Source organism: Epargyreus clarus, unplaced genomic scaffold, assembly GCF_041222505.1.
Source record: "Epargyreus clarus isolate Ecla_fem2 unplaced genomic scaffold, WU_Ecla_fem_2.2 ptg000024l, whole genome shotgun sequence".
NCBI classification, from domain to species: domain Eukaryota; kingdom Metazoa; phylum Arthropoda; class Insecta; order Lepidoptera; family Hesperiidae; genus Epargyreus; species Epargyreus clarus.
Window position 1 is genome coordinate 3,414,926 of NW_027332231.1, and position 21,744 is coordinate 3,436,669.

At 33.5% G+C, this 21,744-nt stretch overlaps 1 protein-coding gene across 2 annotated transcripts in view; it reads right to left on the reverse strand.

The window, feature by feature from the left end:
* Positions 1-21,744, reverse strand: part of CSP9 (chemosensory protein 9) — a 55,870-nt gene that overhangs the window by 31,283 nt on the left and 2,843 nt on the right. For both annotated transcript variants that reach the window (XM_073086411.1, XM_073086410.1), the window contains exon 2: positions 5,727-6,085. In XM_073086411.1, the coding sequence (XP_072942512.1) occupies positions 5,727-5,931 (205 nt within the window). In that variant the 5' untranslated portion in view covers positions 5,932-6,085. The remainder of the gene's footprint in view (positions 1-5,726; positions 6,086-21,744) is intronic.

The window sequence follows — 21,744 nt, forward strand, 5'->3', positions numbered from 1 at the left end:
CTACGTATTTTATCTTAAATAAGAACATTGTTTCTATGAGTAGCCTTGAATGTGTGGATTGTAGTATTCCTAATCGAAAGTTCTCTATAATCTTATATATAAAATTCTCGTCTCACAATGTTAGTTACCGTACTCCTCCGAAACGGCTTTACCGATTTTCGCCAAATTTTATATGCATATTCAGTAGGTCTGAGAATCGGCTACTATTTATTTTTCATACCCCTAAGTGATAAGGGTTGTTCACCCTTAACATTTTTTTATTTATATGGCAACATAACGTTTGCCGGGTCAGCTAATATCATATAATTGTAAGTTTGTATTATATTATTGTATAGTATGTATGTAAGTATATTTATCTGTTATTGGGCAGCCTCATACACTCTTTTTCTTCCGCTAAGTCTTCTATCAATGAGACATTAATGAGTTTATGATTAAGGGAAATATAAATTGCCATAATCTTACTTTATGATAACTTAAGAAATGTACTATTATCATTTGTCGTAACGATGGACATCGTGAGGAAACTTACATGCCTTTGAGTTCTGAAAGAGTTATCAAAGGTTTGTAAGTACCAAACTAGTTGGTCAACCGTACCGCGGTAGATTATGGCCTAAATCCTTCTCACTCTGAGAGAACATTTGTTGCCACCAATAACGCTTTTTACACTCACAGCCCCACACTAGGATTCCCTGTATCGTGGGTGCCATGTACACACACAAAGACAAATACACAAACACCCAGACCCAGAAACAGAAACCTAAATTCATTTAGATTTCTGTCTGACCGGGGATCGAACCCGGGACCCTCTGCGCGTCAGACCGGTATGGTGACCGCTCCGCCACGCGGGTCGTCAAATCCAAAATTTTCCAATGGGACAATAATGACATGATGAACTTAAATGACTTGTTGATATCTCTAAAATTAGTCCTTTACAGCTAACTTTAGAATATGACGGTATTATACAAAATCCACGGGTCCTGCTACGATCAATGGCCGGTCGTGGCTAGAATGTGTAATGGCGGCCTTGCAATCTATGTCAGCGAACGGCTCACGGAATTCGATCAGTGAAAATGTAAACAATACGGCATCTCATAGATAATCTAAGTATTATACAGATTTCGTGAGATGGACCTTATCGGTTAATTGACTAATTGAAAAGGTTTAATTGTTTGTTGCAATTAAGTTTTGTATTGCAATATTACATTACGATGGAGTTAAAAAGTTTATATTATAACACAAGAATTTAATTTTAAATTTAATTATAGTGTTTCAATCAGAACGGTTATTAGGAAATTAAGTCCGAATTGATTACTAAGCAGTGTCTTTTTCATTTAATTTGAAGCTAATAAGCAATCTACTTATAATAAAACTTATAATATTATATAACCTTACGTTTTTTCCGTGTGTTTTAATAAATATTTTTATGAGTTGGTGATGTGTGATGAATAATTAAAGATAAACCTAATAAAGATTAATGTTGTTGGTTTTTTTAAATCAATGACAATCAATGAAAAATGGATTTTCCGGCCCTTTTAAACCAGTCCAATTTGTCTAATGTAGTACTCTTGTCCTGAACATTCATCATGAAACGATAAAAAAGTTTTTTTTTTCTGAGATCTCATATATTTTTTTGTATTTCATCTCTTGAACGAGAATACTTATCGAAGTTCTCGCTACTTAAAGGACATTTCAACATGAATAAATACTTCATTAAAATCCTTCATTATACTCGTCCTTAACTCGTTCACACCTTATACGAGTAGGAAAACGGCACATATTAATATTCTCATTGACATCAGCCTATCTTTAAAATTATAGTTACGACCTCGTTATAACTGTACGAGTATAGTATTGATTAGAAAATCTGTATTTATTTACTCTTCTTAGGTATTCTTAACTTGTTAGCTTATGGCTATTACACATTTATATAACATGCAATCATTTTCAAATTGATACTAGTGTTTTGACTCCATATCGGTATTATTGTGTTATAATTTGATACGGCTTTACTTTGCTTTTGTCCAAAGTTGCTCGGTGATTATGTAGATGCGTAGACAATCAACTATTAATGTTTTTTTTTAAATTAAATCAAACATGCATCGTTCGCAGGTCATTTCGAATCGAATCGAATTCGATGTCATTGAATTCTACCAAACATGTATCGATCGCCGGTCATTCAACAAAGTCGTTGCGGCAGCAATCCTACACCGGCACTACACGACATAAATTTAACGCTAATGCCAGTCTGACACGCAGTAGGTTCCAGTACCCTTACCAGGAGTTGTTACGTTTCGACAAATATGACTGTTTTGGTATTTGTTTACGTATTTGCCCATACAAATTCCAATCAGCGCCCCTAGCGGATTGTGTCAGAACTAGGAAATCGTATGGGCCAATACGTAAACAAATACCAAAACAGTCATATTTGTCGAAACATAAAAACTCCTGGTAAGGGTACAGGTTCGAATCCCGGTCAGACAGATATCTAAATTAGGAAATTAGATTTTTTTCTGGGTTCATGACATTCACGACCCAGGAAAAAACCTATTGTGGGGCTATGAATATAGGAAGCGTTAATCATAGAAATAATACAGAAATACCTAAATCGCTACGTAACGCGACCGACTTTGCATTTGAATTTTATGTTTACTAACAATTAGCAGTATAATAACGGTATTTACGTTACCTAAATTCTTTATATGCTAATATGTAACTGTTTGGCTGGTTTCTTTTTAAATATAAGTAAATATTTAATCACTATGTATTCTTCCTGATCCTGAGTTAACTCGTTACTGTCGCCCGTGAATTCGTTAATCGGCCTTAAATATCAGTATGAGTTTTAACGATTTTCCAAAAATAAATGTTTTTATATGTCTTTCCTTACGTAACACTTTTCCAATCAGTTCTGATACAGTCCGCTAGGGGCGCTGATTGGAAATGTATGAGAAAATATATAAACAAAAACAGACATTTTTGTCAAAACGTAAAATCCCATACTAAGGCTACAGAGGTCAGTTCAATTCAATTCAGTTTATTTGCAAGAGCGCACCTAAATTATGACTACTGTTCTAGGTCTGGGTATTTGTATCTTATCTTCGTGTATGTCCTTTGAACACCTTTTTATATTATAGGAGTAGCAGATGAGCATGCCGTCCACCTGTCCATCAACCCCAGATAGGATTAGTTTTTCCTACCTGAGGTCGGTCACAGATGCGACCCCTGAGGACTAAGCTCGAACGCCTCGGAAAAGTATGTATGTGAGGCAGAAACCTAGTGTAATACTATAAGTATAGAAAGTCTAATTAGCAATTACTTAGAACCAAGTCGGAACGTTTCATTTGAAAGATATGGCCCTTTTCTTAACCTTATTTAAATAGAAGTAGGAAAGAAAAGTACCTACAAAGCATTGTTGAGAAGTCAATGTCACGTCATAACAGCGTGACAACCTTCATTACTTATTACTAGTTATTATTTCATTACTACTCGTAGTTGGATGTAATAATCCGTTTGTCTTGTTTAGTTTTATTTCTGACATTGTCGGACAGTTTTTGCAGTAAAGTTGAATTTAGAGGTGGTTGAAACCTCTCTGGTATTAATTAGGAGGTACCGACGCTATACCTATTTCTGCTTTATAAAAAACGAGCTGTTGCCCGCGGCTTCGCTCGCGTTACGAAGTAATATTTTCATCCCTTATTTTATCCCCTTGGGGGTAGAATTGATCAAAATCCTGTCTTAGCGGATGCCTACGTCATAACATCTACCTGCATGCCAAATTTCAGCCCGATCCGTCCAGTGGTTTGGGCTGTATGTTGATAGATCACTATGTCAGTCAGTCACCTTTGAGTTATATATATTTACATGTGTTCAGTTGTGTTCTAGTTTGAAAGATGTGGTCTTATCACAGGGAAAAATTAGATTCAAGATGTTTTCCACCTTAGTATTTGATCACATTGAAGGTTTTCATGCGTGACCTCAGGACAATCCTATTTGGGGGTGACAGCAGATGTCCATGGGAGATGACCTTTTACGATCAGACGGCATGCATACCCGTTCGCACATCTAAGTGCTAAATTGATATTGAAAACCTTTAATCAAGTTCAAATAAGGTTGCGGTTGTAAGATCGGATGTATTATTACATGTTACTATGGTCGATTAAGTTGAATTAGGCAGGTTGTTGTTTCAATAAAATTAAAGATCCAAATCACCATCAGGTTTAAGACACTGATGTGCCTAAAACCATATCCAAGTTTTGCCTAAGGCTGATTCCTTGCTATTCTTGAGGACTAATCACCTAATATGTAAGTCAGTCTTATTCTCAATCTTCCGCCGAAATGTTTTAGAAATATGCACTACAAATAGGTGTGACGATATCTCTCCGGTGTAACTACTGATTAAAACACCTAACATGTGGTAGAACTTTTCCTTTATTATTGTATATACAAAGAAACGCAGTAGGTTGCTACTCAGCGGTGTGAAATGATGCTTTTGTAGCCTTTGCGGATGATTAATAAAGCATCAGCACATACATGAGGCGTTCTAACTCAGTCCTCATGGAAAACAACACAACACAACACAACAACATTAGTGATACATGTTGTGTGAACATTGCCAAGTCTACAACGGTTTTGGTTTCTAATTTCTCTGGGTGGCAGTGCCCACCATCACGAGGAAGAATTGCGTAATTTGCATATTTTAAACATATTTACAAAACTTTTAGTTTTTTGACCTTACTTTCACTACAATCTACTTTTGCATCTTCATTTTCATATTAGGATTGCTCAATGAAATCTGCAAGTTGCCAATAGATTTGATTGATGGTAATTGCATGAACGTTTAAAGCTTTCTAAATAATATTAGTTATGGCTTTCAGGATTGTGCAAACATTCCTGAACATTGTTCATCATCAATCCATTACTGTCCCACTGTTGGCCACGGTTCTCCTCTCAGAATGAGTAGGATTAGGCCATAGTCTACCGCGCTGGCCAAGTGCGTATTGGTAGACTTCACATACCTTTGAAACTTTTTGTTTATAAATCTCAGGTATGCAGGTTTCCTCACGATGTTTTCCTTTACCGTTTAGCAAGTGATATTTCATTTCTAATACGCACATAACTTTGAAAAATCAGAGGTACGTGCCTGGGATTTGAACCTCGGACCCCTCGATCGAGAGGCCGAGTTTCTTAACCACTAGGCTGAACATTGTTACCACAGTGAAATTGTTCCTTTTTTATTTTATAGTAAAACATACGAGCATGTAATCCATCTGATGGTAAACAACTCTGTAATCAACCCCAACTTTAGTGACCTTCCTCTGATCGGCCACAGACAGTTGCTCTCCCTGAGGACTAAGTTGGAACGACTCGAATAAGTTTCTTGTACTTCTCTCAGTTATCACTTTCTTAAATAAACACAATAGCGCAAACGTTCTGTTATGATATTGAAAATAATTTAATTTTATCTAAATTATCTTAAAATTGATAAATAAAGTTATTTATTTATATGTATTTGACTCACTGTTTAGAAAAAAACAATCTAATCAAAAGTGATCAGGACTTAATCCAATTTCTATGATCTTTTGAATTTTGCGTGACTTTTAGTTATAAGAGCACTTTATTAATGACATCGTTCAATGTTTTACCGCATCAGTTACAATGTATTCATACACATAATAACACCACTGATTAAAACCGGCAAAGATATATTATTTTCTTTTAACAATACTTACTTTTCAGCGCCTTTCCTTCAGGCGTACACCGATGATTGTTAATTAGACAATCCACATAATTTTTCACAAGTCTCTTGCTGTTGAAGAGTGCATCCACATCTAAGTAGTCGTATCTAGAGTCATATTTGGGCATGTTCGCCATAGCGTTAATGTCTTGCCCCACGACGGCACACGCACACACACACAGGAAGATCACTGCACGCATTTTGGTGGTTTCACCTTATTTTGGTTATTTCGACAACATTTGCGCGTGTAATCTCGCGCGCAGTAACAACACGTGCGCGCTGTTCGAGCCGCTGTGTTGTTGTGGTGGGATGGTGAGCGCGGTATAAGTATATGCAGTTGCTGGAACCTGCGCCCTGAAACAAACAGATCCTTTTCAAGGGCGTTCGGACTGCATTTGTTTATCAAAATTACCATTACGGGATTATTGATTTTGGGTACATATTATCATGTGTTGTATAATTGGGTGTTGCGACAGTAAATTGTTGTTGTTGCTGTTTGGTTTAATGAAATAAGACTAGGTAGTGGAATCGTTAGCGGTTAAAGCCTAGACTCTGGACCTCTCTGCCTATATATTTAATGTGATGTGATGATCGTCAAGCGCTACATTTCATGCCTGATATTGATTTTATGACAACACGTTGTTTTTTAACATTATGATTTGATTTCAAAATCATGTACCTATCCCGAGCAAACGATTTTGGATTTATAAATACTCATAATGTTTAAAAAAACAAACTGAAAGGCCATTAGGAGTCGTTCACAGTTGACCATATTTTTTTTAAACTAAAGATCACGAAAGACTTTTATAGGAATTTGGAACACATTTTGAGATCCAATTACCTACTCGTTACACAAGATAATAAAATAGACCGCTAAATCTTATTAGGATCACATCGGACACATTATGTTATCGAAACGCAACATACATAAAATAATTTCAGACAAAATTTACACCTTTTAGTCGGAAGGATCTTTTTAGATTCGAATTGTTTGAAGTCAAGGTCAGACGGTTTTTTTTATTTACAAGACATGTTTTTGCCAAAATTATAAATAACTTAATTATGAATAATGCAATTACCTAGATTACAGGTTTCCGGTCGCGGCTGCCAGTTTCTTTAATCTTTGGCATATTTAAAAATATTTGATCTTAATTTTCAAAAGCTTTATCTTTTTTGTACTAAACAGTGCATTGCCCTTCTTTATCAATATTTTAGCCATCTTTAAATAATATTATTGTTACTAATACATAATTATTCGTTAGTACCTCATCATTTCTATATTTTTTGTTGGATGAAAAGTTAAAATATTAAAAAGATCAAAAATCTACGATTTTTTCATCTTTCTACGAGATAACTATTTTTCAACTAAGCATATAAATATGCTAAATTCAATGTAAATACAACATGTTTCGTTTTTCAGTTATAAAAATAGTTTCGCTAAAAAAAATCGCTCTATAACCCTAAATATTTTGCAGTAAAAAGTTCTAACTTTATTTACAATGCTACTGCAGTATCATCTCTAGATTATTCCACCTATTTCGAAGTTTAATAAAAAGCAAAAGTTGAATAAATGACCAAAGTTAAGTATAATGATTAATTAATTTACGAAATGTGTTCTTTTGAAACTATAGATAAACACTTAAATTTTATCACTTTGTATAGATTACATTAGTGATACATGTTTTATTTTATATGCAGTTTTATAAATATCAACCATTTTGCAACCATCGATACTATTGGCACGAAAATGAATGAAATCTAGAAATGCAGATATTGCATCAAAGTTAATAGTTATTTATATTGTCTTAATAAAAGAAGAGATATTAAGTCAGTATTGGGGTGCTCAGTCGTCGAAATTCAATCACATGAATATATTTTTCAATTTTTTGCATAGATAGACTAAAACTCGTCAATAACAAAGACAAAAAAGATAATCTTAAAAAAAGAATAATAGAAAAATATAGCCTACTAGCTGATCCGGCAAACTTTGTACCGCCTCAAAATCTATTTATCATATATATTTCATGTAAAATATAGCCTATGTTACTCGTGGATAATGTAGCTTTCGAATGATGAAAGAATTTTTAAAATCGGTCCAGTAGTTTTTGAGCCTATTCATTACAATAAAAAAAACAGACAAAGTCATTCCACATCATTGCCACAATTTAGATGTATTCAACGACACCTTATATTAAAACTTAAAATCTGTTAAGTCGTTGGACGTGCCAAAAATCAAACATAAACAATCATACGTACATACATACATACGCTTGAAAAACATTACCCTCCGCTGTCAGAAAAAAAAGAGAAATGGGCACTAAAGTTTTCGTCATTATATTTACATGCATAGATTAGTAAAGATTCCTCACTCCTAACAAGAAAATGTAACCAGTTTTGACAATAGAAATTATCAGTGTTATCTCTTTTCGTGTTTAAAAAATATAAAAAAATGAAGTTTTTAGAGCATTTACGAATGAAACGATATCTCTGCACTTTTTTTTTCGATTTCGTGTTGGCACCACTTAACTGGACATGTCCGCATTGTTCCGCGTAAATGACACTATGACAGTCGGAGACGTAATGGGAAAACAGTTAGTCATTTTACTCATATGTCAGCCATTTAATGTCTTCCTTCAATTACAACGCGGTGAGATATCTATACTTATCTATGTTTATATGCATAAAGATATAATAAGTGAACATTACCATTTCCTAAAACCAAACACATTCATACTGTCAGGTCATTATGAAAGATGAGTTCTATGAAGGAAATGTTCATATTAGGCTTAGTATTGTATTTTTGTGCCCACGACCCATTGTGGGCACGCAGCCATTCGGAACATAGCATTGCTATACATGCATTAAGGTGACGTTGCAACACGCTGCACTGAACCGTAATTAGGGCTGCCACTGACCTGTTCTTGTTAGAATGTTTGAAGTCTTTTTAACGTAGTCAATTGGTGGATTTTGGTTTGAAAGGTGCGAATGAAATTTTTTTTAGTTCTTTTTTTAAGTATATAGCGTTCTTTATGCCAATATTCAATCCATAGCATAATATGCGAATAATAAAAGAGATTTTGTTAGTACACATTTAGGTTCTGACATTTCAAGTTTGTAACTTAATTTTAGAGTTAAAATTACATTTCCAAAAATAATTAAGTCTTTATAAATAACTCAATTAATTTATACTGACTTTCAAAACGTAAATTATTCTCGGTGAACGCACACGGCGGCTTCCGTACCACCAAATTTTGTATTTTTTATTTGTTGTCATAGGTAAATAAGTATAAGCATTACAGTCGGTTCAATACAGGCCGTTGTAGGTTATAGTAACACGTACTTAGTAAAAATATCAAGTGCCCTTTTACTTACTACAATTCAGGTAACTGATTGAGCCCTGTGACAGATGGACAAATACTCGAGGTTTAGAGTCCCGCTTTATCTTTAGGGTACGGCACCCTAAAAAACCCATATTTTATCTTGTTTACCATACTTTGTAAGTGTTTTCATTTCATAAAGTTGACAGCCATAATCTTTTTGCGACGGTACCCAACTACCCATAGGTACCGTTTCCGCAAAGGCTTATCAAATTGTTTGCGTTTGCAAAACAATAGAGACCCACAAACATGTCATCTTATTAGGAAATAAGGGCATTCGGATTTTGTACTTTAATATGATTCACCTTAAACTAATTTTCCATGGTGAAAAGATAATATATTTTAATTTAAATATATATTTTTTTAATATTACAATTAAGTGAAACCTTTTGTTAGACCAGGAATTAGTTTCCATTTTCTTTAAAGATAAATTCTAAAGATTAATTATTTATAGTTTTTAAAATAAGGTGCCTCTATAATCACTGAGATTGGCTTAGAAGCTGATGTTGCTCATCTGCAGTTTATCCTTTAGTTGTTTCCTACAATATAATTTTCGTATTGGTGTTTTTGTAGGATAACCATGGTTACAACTATTTAAATATTATTATGAAGAATTGTAAGTATTTTTAATAATAGGTAATATTTTGCAAGATTTTGTAGAAATAATTCAGGAGAAAATCGTCAATATTTTGAAAATACTACTACTATTTTCTGGAACTTATCCTGTAACAAAGCTGTACCGTAATTTTATGACATTACTAGCTGACCCGACAAACGTCGTATTGCCATATAAATAAAAAAATGTTAAGGGTGAACAACCCTTATCACTTAGGGGGATGAAAAATAGATATTGGCCAATTCTCATAGATACCGGATAAGCACAAAAAATTTCATCAAAATCGGTCAAGCCGTTTCGGAGGAGTATGGCAACGAAAACTGTGACACGAGAATTTTATATATTAAGAGAAAAGGATTAGAACCGGCGACCTTGCATTCCTTGTTGCGCTCCGATTATTATTAAGATGTCGTCTCAAGTTTCATGGTCAAAACATGGTCAAAATAATTAAAGGCGCCCATTAATATTGTAATATATTTTGAGTATTTCTTTAAAACATTTACTTAAATGTTACATTATTATCATGAACTAGCGTGGTTTTTGATTCGAACTCTGGACCTACAGAATGGGATGCCTAATGTCATTGCACAATTTTCGCCTTCGCTACATACATAATTATATGCACTGCATACATATGCATTGCACCTACCGCATGTCGCATGCATATGCACCGCGCTCTTCAAATGGAAGTAAATTCGTTTCACTGGTTTGTTAATAATTAACAGCTTTCTTAAATCTTATTAATTGGCAAAGTAAACATATTTCGCTCATTTAAATATTAATCGCAATCTAGCAGATTACGTCAAGATGAAAATAAGATTCCGTATAATATAATCTAGAGTCTAGACGTACGGCAGTGTGTCAGCCAAGGTTTGAAAACACCAGGATGACATACTTTTGAAGGTAGAAACCCTTCGTCGACTTCGGAAGCATCATCACCCAATTTCTGCCTCATAACAATGTTAAGCGCCGCTGTGTTTTGTTTTGAGAGATGTAGTAAGAAACGATGAATTGCCGAACGCAGGTATGACTACAATCTAAATATACATAACTCAAAGGTGACTGACTGACATAGTGATTTATCAACGCACAGCCCAAACCACTGGAGGGATCGGGCTGAAATTTGGCATGCAGGTAGATGTTATGACGTAGGCATCCGATAAGAAAGAATTTTGATCATATCTACCCCCAAGGGGCTAAAATAGGGGATGAAAATATTACTTCGTAACGCGTAAAATCTCGTCCTACTATAATCCTACGGTTGATGTGCATGGGCGACAGTTGTCACTTCTCGTGGACTGCATGGTCAATTGCTACTACTTAATATACAAATAAAATTTAAATGAAAGTTATAAATGATTATTATTTTACTATTTAAACGACTGATTAAAACCCCAACGAATCCTATTACCCAAACATCAGCATTCACCGGAAGTATATTTTTATTTTCGCAAATTTAAATATTGACGAAGCGGAAATGAAACTGAAGATTTTGGGTCACAATAAGCATACAAAAGCCACACTTTCTAGCACACATAAGTATTTATTATTTAATGACCGTTAAATTCTATGCTACTTAACATATAGCTGCGATATTTGCTACTGACAAACTTGAAAATCGGTCTTTTTCAATGTTATTAGAAAATAATTTTAATACTTATTAGCTATTAACTTCAAAAGCTCTATGCCCGTTATACATAATTCAAACTAACTTATTTTTTGTACCAAAAATCGAAAACTGATAATTCTTAACAAATTATTTTTTATCAAAGTTTACGCATTTTCAAATGTGAAAATACAGCTTTTGATAGGTAACGTAGTGCTTAGAAAGCGGTTCTCTAAAATAGTGACACACCTATTTATTTTCAAATACTTTATTTTTACATGACCTCATAACCTTAATTGTATAAGTTTGATTTAAGGGAGAATATATAAGCAGATAACTTACGCCCGTTAGAAGTAATGAAATAACTTTTACCAATTTTTGCCTACCACAACCTACCTCAGAATTCATCATTTATTAGGCAAAAAATTAACCAATTTTTGTCTAATTCAGTATAATTATTACTAATAAGTAGGTATGTAGGTTCGCTATACACTATACATATGGCTAAACGAGTATATAATATATTATATTGTAGTAGGATAACATTTTAAAATCTGCACTATATTTTTAAATTTATAATTAAGTTTGAACTCTATTTCACCTATTGATTCATATAAAATATTCATTAAATATGACGACATTAGTTCGGTTACCGCCATTTTTACACGCTTTATATTAGCTTCACTTGTATGTTTGTCAGCGAGTAACTCCGTTTTTCAGTAGAAAGAGGTCAAAATACAACCTTTTCTTACCCTGCATGTATGAAAGAATGAAATAGAATACTTTTCTACTTTTTAGTTGATTTTATCATAAAAGCGTGTTTTTTAGTTTTTTTGAACTATCTTTATATTTTTTCACTAGTTCGTTAGGAGCTAACGAACTATGGAACTGGAAATCGGGGATCTAGTTCGCGTAGTTCATCTGTGGGAGCGCTCTTCCGAACTAGTTCGTTCGCGAACTACACAAGACTACTATTTAGAGTAAGTATTTTATTTTCTTTGTGCTCTGCGGTTTTTGTACCTGTTTGACTATTACGTATAAGTTATTATGTAAGTATGTTATTATGAATAAGATTTATAACTCTGTGGTTCAACTGCGGTGGAAAGTTGATGTTCTCGTTTGAAGATTAGGCAGAAATATAATGAGAGTCGCCCCAAGTTAGTCAGTAAGCGCAATGACGATAGACAGCAAGTACTAGTATACATACCTTAAGGACAGCGACGTAATTTATAGACAACAAATTCGTTATTATTATAGCTAAAATTTACAATCATTTTAAATAGGTTTACAATAAAATTATGAAAGGCTGTTAGATCATACCCTCCAAGTTGTTCATTCTTTTGGATGAAAGTTTCATCAATCATATCTAATTAATATTTACGCGTAGCTTTTGTAACATTCAGATCAATGCTAGAGAATGCTAATTATGAAGATTAGAAGATGGTAGCTTTAAAATCACAGTCTTAAAACTTTATTTATGTGTAAATAATCATAGTGTTATAAAATGAAACTAAATTCGGCGCCGGCAAGTCGTTAGCCAAAAGCGAGATTTCATTCTATATTCAAAATAAAACAAACACTAAGGTGTGACTTAGGGATGGCGATGTGATATCGATTAATCGAAGATACGGTTTGTTGGATTACAGGTATTTTTTTAATCGATATTTAGTAATGAAACCTCAGACACCAGAAAATGACTGGAGATTTTTTCTGATTATTTTAGAATTTGAATTGAAGATCTGTTTTAGCTGTATAGTATAGTGTAGATGTGTTCTCATTGTGGAAAATAAAGTAATTCTCAAAAAAATACTTTTGAATAATCAACTTTCTAGTATTCGATTTCGTTTTGAATTCAGACTTGCATTAGAATCGATTTAAAATTCGATCTTTCGCGGAAACCGTTGTCATCACTAACTTGAAGTCAATGAACTGTACGGAATGCGTTGGAAGAAAGCTTAAAAAGAATATAAACACAAATCCTGTAACATACGAATAATATGCTGCTAAGTTTGAATACCGTCTTAGCATTTTGTCCTTTTTAGGGTTCCGTTCCCAAAGGGTAAAAACGAAACTCTATCAGTCCCTCCGAAGTCTATCCATCTGTCACAGAATCCTATCAATTGAACCATCATAGATATTAATTTAAATTTTATACATATTGGGTATTACTATAGCCGTTGCAACAATTATCACTAAAAATAATAATAAACAATAGGTAAAATTAAAGAGAATTCTTTGTATTTAAAAGTTATTCAATACAATGTACGCTATATCGCGTGCGTTTACATCTACATAACTATACATAATAGCTATATAATAGTAGTTTTATTGTAAGGTTGTACCTACTTATGTGTAATTATCCACTTCGCGTAGTCTACTGTGTAACTTGTTGCCATTTACAATAATAAGATTGAAACAATTAGTACGTACTTATGCAGTTAAGTGAGCGCAGCGTTACTATAGGTTTTGTGATGAGAGCAAATGATTTATCGATAATTATTCTCGTAACAAAAAATATACACATTTAACAGCGAAATATCACTATTTATTTTTTATTTCTTACCTAATATAACTCAACCAATTCTTAGCTTTTGTCCGGTAATGAATGTTGTGTATTACGTATTTACCATGAAGATTATTAGTTATTTACTTTACACAAAAATAACTAACTATAATTACAACTATTATTCCTAATAGGTACGTGTGGTTTCATAAATTTCAAGCCACATATGATACAACTGTAGGTATATGTTGAGACATATGCCTACAGTTGTATCGTAAGATTTAATAAAATAACATGTAAACCTTCGATAATCTTTACAATGTTGGTTCTAATAATTCGTAAATAACGATTTCATCGCCTTCTAATAGAAGGTACTTATTTAATTGTTTGGTATTTTCCTGGTCAATGGCGTAATGAGATGATTAAGCTCGTTGTAGTTAAGGCACTGCGAGCTTCCGAAACATCCAAAGGAGGTACTTTGATACTTACTTAGTAAAGTACTTACTTATCTAAAGTAGTGTGTAATTTTCACACTATGTAATGGAATAAATAATAAAACAACAAATTAAAAAAAAATAATTTCAAAGTTCTTTTGTTTTCACGTCATCCTAGTATAACGATCATACATACTCTAGAAACATGGAGAGATGGCAGTGTGAATTTCAAGGTAAACTAAGCAATAAGTAACCACATCTAAGTGTAAGTAGGGCTCGCCTTAATGTTAACATTAAGAAAACATAAGAAAAAAATGTTTAAAAATACTGTACATATAAAGAATGATAAGAACTTCAAGCCCGACTCACACTTGTACTGATTATATTTTTTATCGCAGATTTTAAACACAAATAGATGTTTCTATTTTTAATGGTAACAATTGCTTATGCCAATAAAAAACAAAGCCCAAAATCGTGTAGCTTCGTCTCAAACTAAACACAAGATGACAAGTACAACACAATTGTAATGAGTGATGCGCTGTATTCACGTCTTGACGTCGATAAATGATTGTCGAGTGACCTCTAAGCTTTACCGGTGCCGTTCGTCAATATCTCAGTCAGTTCCTGTTACAGAATCGATTAAATCTAATGTAAATATATGGACTGGACTTTACTATTTATAGTCAAACGCTACATATGGAGCGAAATGTTTCATTTTGGCATCTAGTGTTATAGGAACAAATCACAACACGCTTTTATTAGCTTGGGTTGTATGTATGTATGTATATATGTAACTATGTAACGGAATCTTTGACCCGATTTCTATCCACTTTGAACGTTCAGTTTAATTCAAAATTTTGAAGAATTATCAAGAACCGATGATAATACACGATTTTAATAATTTTGTACCATTGTCCTTATCGACATCCTCAGGATTATCGATTTTTGAGGCCAGATTGTTCGAGCGCCTTAGAGAAGGTTACTAGATTGCAACAATTATTGCTTTTTAGTTTTAGTAACTGTTATAGCGTGATTTTTAGTATTGAAAATAATAATCTTATTTCCCTATAACTCAAATGTTCTGTAACATATCTATAATGCCCTTTTGTAGAATGATTTTTAGGATTCCGTACTCAAAGGGTAAAACGAAACCCTCCGCTGTCTGTTCGTGTGTGACAGGGCTTTATCTCTTAAACCGTAATAGATGGACATTTGATTTTTGACAGAAGATTTTTTACAACAAATACTAAAAAATAATAAAATAAATATAGTTTATAAAACAAACTTTTAACTGCGAAGGATGATGAGGGTTATGATTTTGATCAATTTTTAATAAATATTTATTACAAAAAAAAACAAACGAGCATGCTACCTACATCATGGTAAGTGGCGACTACTGCCCATGGTAATTTATAGTTATTAGAGTACTGCCTGGTTGGCTATGGCTGTATCGCTAGCTCTAAGGGTTTAGTTCCAATGTCTAACTCAAAATCTCAAGTTATAAGTAATTGCACTGATTATGTTTTTGGTGACATTTTTTGTTTTGCAAAAAACACGCAAAAATGATTTTTTTTTTGTTTTCATAACTGGTTAGTATATTTCAGGTCAATATTTAACATCATAATATAATTCAATTCATTTACATATTATAATATTAATGGACACAATAATTTGAATCCTCTTTTAATTAATCTTATAAACGTTACTCTAATAATATTAAAGACTCAAATAATGAAAAAAATTACCTCTAATACAGCAAAATATTTTGGTACTCATATAAATATAAATTAAAAATAACGACAATAACACAACCTACTTTTGAATGTATTTTTAATCTCATAAATATGCATTTTTATCACAAAAACTAAACTTAATTTTAAATTCTGCTTATTAATCAAAATCTCAGACACTTCCTAGCAAGTAAATTTACACAGTACCTACTAATAACAACTATTTAAATTTGAGGTCAAATTATAATGCATTAAAATCTAATGCAACTACAGATTTGACTTTCTGCCTCTAACATAACGGTGTTTCTAACGATTAACATTAATATCAAAATGGTTACAACATAACAGGCATTACCCTTATTAAAGACGTTGATTGAGTTACGGAATTGAACGACATACTAAAGTTTTTCCTACTATTCATGTGAACGTGCAATGCCTGATAAGTAATAATAAGATACGAGTAAATGATAATAAGTTCCAAATATAACTCATGTACTCCATGAAGATTCTAACTAAGATGAATTTTGATATCGATACGAATTGAACTCTTTAAACTCCTAAAAAATATAGAGGACTGAAGGATCGATTTCCTTAAATCTATTTTGGATTCCTTTATCGATAAAAAGGCCATCTTTTATAAAAGTAGCAGGTTTGCATGTAAGGACACCATAAAAATGGAATGTCGATTTTCAGGTATCTGCGACCAATGCATTAAAGAGTACCGTTTAAAAATATAAAACATTTTGGCTCAACAAATCAATGCTTGGATCGATATCAGATCTCAAATCGACGTCCCTAAACTGGAGCCTTTCCAAATATCGCATATTCTTTTTTTTTTTATAGTTTAACCTAACGATTAGGCAGACGTGCTACGTCCAACTGATGGAAAGTAGTTAACGCCGCCTTTGGACATTTGCGACACCAGAGGAGTCGCCAATGCATCGCCGGCTTTGTATGAGACCTCTTTTTGCACCTTTTTTGAAGAGGCCCATGTCATAGCGCTCCGGGAATACCTCAGGATTCGTTACCACCCTTGAGAACTACGTCTAAATATCCCAACTTATAACCAGGTCTAAAGGTAGACCTCTGATATTTTGCCGGCCATCCAACACACCAGCAGTCATACTGTCATACTGAGCTCATCTCCATCAATGTAGTACTGTTGTTCTAATTCGAATGATGTGAACGACATATTCAGCATTTGGATTTTTTTCTTCAGTCAGTCATGGATGCATTGCTATTTATGCATCCGTGACTGACTTCACATAGGACTCTTGACATGTAAGGAGTTGATTACAGATACCTTTAAACGATACTAATGACTTGACAGATAGTTATGATCGTTTGCTACTTAAATATACAAACAGGAACTAAGTATTTACGATTATTATAAGACAAGTATCTGTAGGTATTACAATGAATTGTCCCTGTAGTTCCGGGACTAATATAGGGCTACGGTATCCCCTGCCTGTCGTAGGAGGCGACTAAAAGGGGGCTTCCGGGGTTGCGGGCAAGAGTGGGAGCTCGAACCGTCCAGCAAGCGACCCCGGGAAGGACGGCGGTATGTGTGGTCGCATACCGTCGTAAACACTACATGGTGTGGGAGGAGCGAAAACTGCTCCCCCAGGGAGGGCTCCGGTTGTGTTCCGTCGGAGATCCCGGAGTTCTCCAACAAGCGTTGAGGACGGCCACCGGGGGGGTTTTAGTGCGGTAAAAATCCCACATAACCCAGCGTCGCTCCCACGTCGTCGGGTACCTTTTGAAGGTTTCCCCCTCGAGAAAAAAAAAAGATATTACTATGAATGACTCTAAGTAGACTGGTCTTAAAGTACCTTCAAACCAGTTGTAAACTGCATTTGATCTAGAATCTAGATCAATGCACGAACGTATTGATAATACAATAGATAGTTGTATAGTTTTATTTCCGTACAAAGTGATAGCTTTATCTTGCCAGGATAACTAAATCCAGTAACAGGTGAACGGTAGTCGCGGAAGTCACCAAGGTGACGATAGCATATCCATAGAATTACTGACAAATAGAAATGACGCATGGTCGCGGCACGTGTACTATTTGTATTGTACATCAATCGTACTTAATATGAGAGATATGTTTTGATTTTGGGTGTAAAAGCGAATTGCACCTAACTTATTTTACATGAAGGATGTTTGTGGAGGGCACCACTGCCACATCTTCTGCCTAATAGTAGCAGTTTACAGCGCTGTTGTGTTCCGAGAGATATGTTATATGATTATCCGAGGCTCTAACTTAGTCCTCTGGGGTGGCAGGTCATCTTTGGTCAATCTAAAGTATTAGTATTGTTTGCAATTGATTACACATGTCCATGGGCGGTGAGAGTAGGCCAATTGGACGTAGTTATGCAAAATGGATCCAACCCACAAAAACCATTTTTTTAGTTACTATCACAAATCACATCTCCATATCAATTTTCATATTAAAAAAATATTCAAACTGCATGGTACATTTTTTTCTTTTCAAATATACAGATATCAGTGATACCAACTATAAATTAAGCAATTTAACTTTTACTGAAAGACCTATTTTCCCAAAAGCTAGTTTTTGTAGCTGGATCTATTTTGCATAACTACGTCCAATTGACATATGGTGGACTGAGTGCTTATTTTCCTCTTCAATATTAAATAAAAATTTGAGTAATTTCTATTTGTACTTAATTCTATGGTATATGATCAATACACTACACAGCTTTTGTTGATCTATTTTTGTAACGCATGTTTGTTCGGACCTCCGTTAAGTTTTTTGCTCCATTTGTGTTGTAAATTTAGATGCTGAACACACTTCATAAGTATTTGGCATATATTAAATGACAATTTCGCATTTCCTTAAAAATCAACATAAGTAACAGAAATAGTAATAAGAATGGTTTTCAGCTTAAAATATTAACTTCCTTATTTATTTCATGTGGCCTTCTAGAAAACTTGAACTAAATTCGTTACTTTTCAAGGATAGAATTGTTTAAATACTTTTATACTAGTAAAAATCGGCTCCACGCGTGCGCCATTTAAAATCTCATATTAAATACGAGTCGTATAAAATGCTGAAAGATGTTTTTCGATTTTATTTTAGGATTTTGTATCTTGTACTTGCACTCAGATAGATTGAAGCAATTGGTATTTATTAAAAAGGATTTTAAAAATAATTTTAAATGAAATGCTTACTTTCAAATTGTGAATCACTTTCTATCCTGATCTAGCTTTAATAGTGTAGGTACCTACTTATACATATCTTGCGTAGAAGAATTAAAGGCGTAATTATTTTAGACATTGTTAAATAATACTCGATCGAAAATAAAATGGAATAATTCATCACATTATTCAAATTGTTCAAAGGAATCAATGGAAGGAAATAGCTAAAAAGTAGTCTGTTCAGTTTTATACCCTTCACGGTCCGGATGCGGACAGGGTCTAAGATCAGGGTCTGCTAATTTCCGGACCTTAATCTAATACTCAAAACCGAGGGTACTGAGTTATACCAAAATTGTAAACCACTTTCACTTGTCTACGGATTTCCGCTAACCTGACGTGATATAATCTCGAAATTAATTATTTTGCTCAGTGGTTTTCAACCTTTTTCATGTAAATTTATCTCGGATCTCCCTACCATCTGCAGTTTTTATCTTATGATTTATTTTTTCGTTGTGAGATATAACACAAGCTTGTGTTCTTAATTGCTTACAAGAAATTTTAGAATTTTGCTTTTATTCTTGTACTTTCATGTCTCTTGATATGAAAGTTCACAAAGTTAACTAATTACATAATTTTATCAGGTAGAGTTTAGTCGCAGTAATCATCTCCAACGAAACTCTAAACAACCCGTTAAAAAGGTTTCCTGGGGTTTATTGTAAAAGAAAACTCTGTTAAAATGTTATCAATTTTCATAAATCTACCTAATACTAATAATCTAATAATCCGTAAATTCTGACACAGACATATTTTACATTAATTTCTTCGCCATACGCATTAACATTGTGACTTAGTAAAATATATTTTCGATCTTTATGGTGTCTTTTTTGCCAGTCCCCAGGACGTAGCAAGGTTGAAAAACACTGAACACTGATCTAACCTGACCTTCTCGATTATCTAACAAAAACCACATAATAATTTAATTTTAGCGAGAACGTGTGTTCTAGATTGTTTTTGTTCGTGTCAAATTTTTATACGATAGAAATAGTTAATGGTTGTACAATTTACGTAATGTTAGGTGGTTCCACTTAACAGTGGAAGTGGTTATACTGTATCTCACGGGTGTAACCAAGCCCCAAAAAGGAAAAAGCCAAGCCAAGTCCAGTCGTATGGAGTAGTAGCATTACTAGATCTAGGTGTCTTCCTTGGCGACGCCAAACGGTAGAAAGCATATGTGTAAGACGTTGAATCTCTAGGGATTAGACAGTTAACCCTATGCCGACTTGGCGATGGCCTTGGACTTAGCATCTATAAGTTCCAGGTTCTAATGTTGCGACAGGTGCATGCTACCTTCAGATCAGTAGCATTACCTTCTGCCTCAAAAATTGTAATCGTATCGTAAGTACAATTTTAATTGATTATTAAATATTCGTAATGTCTGACATTGACATTGAACAAAATTATAACTTTTCTTCAATGTTTTAATGGGTATGTAAATATGATTTTGAATGATAATGAGTACCTTATTTTAATATTGTATTTCAGATTTGTTTATTAGTATAGAATTAGAACGTACCATATATGATCTTTAAACCTTGATGTTTTATTTGATGATAAATAAATGAAGTGAATTGACAGGCTACGAATATTAATAAAAATGGTATGTTTTACCTCTTTTAAATATATTCTTACCCATCACTTAAAACTTATAAAATATTATAATTAGTAACGGTTTAAGATTTGAGTGTGTTTTGTTAATGAGAACATTTATCATGATGTCTATAATAACTTTAAGATAAATTTGGGTTATCGTAAAAATGTAATTAAGAATTATTTTTTGCCTGACCAATTTATTTTACCCGTATGAGATTTAGAAAGTAACTAGCTTTGTCCTGCAAAAAGTAATAAAATAACCGTTAATATAAGTCTTTTGACATGAAAATTAAACTCTAGGACCGATATGCTTAAACGTGCTTGAAATGTGCCGTGACTTTACAGAATATTTTTCTTCACTGTGGAATGTAATGTTTTTCAGCGGATTTTAATATATTTTATTTTACTCGTAACCGTATATGGTCTTAAATGTAACCGTGAAAAACGTATTTTTAAGCAGTCGATTTTTATTTTTGTAATAAGTCTCTAGTTTTTAAACCGTTACATTCACTGACTAATGTAACTTTGCAATAGATGTATTTTTTATTTATATATATATATTTTTTTACACCTTAAAGTAAGGGTTACAAAGGGTAAACTTAATGCCTAATGGCATTCTCTGCCAGTCGACCCTGGGTGATGGCGATAACATGTGGTAGACATAAACAAGAAATACAACTGTAAGAGAAAAAAAACATACAATATCTACGTATAATAAATATAAATAATATATAAATATATAATACAAATATAATATATAAATATATATATATACAACACAGTGAGCTAAGGAAAATTGGAAGACTCAAGTATTGGAGGACATGCGTAGGTAATGCTCCCGAACCATTCTCTTGAAGGTGTTCCTACAAGTGGCTTTTCTGATGTTTTCGGGCAGGGCGTTCCAAAGTAGTATCGCCTGTACTGTGAAGGAACAC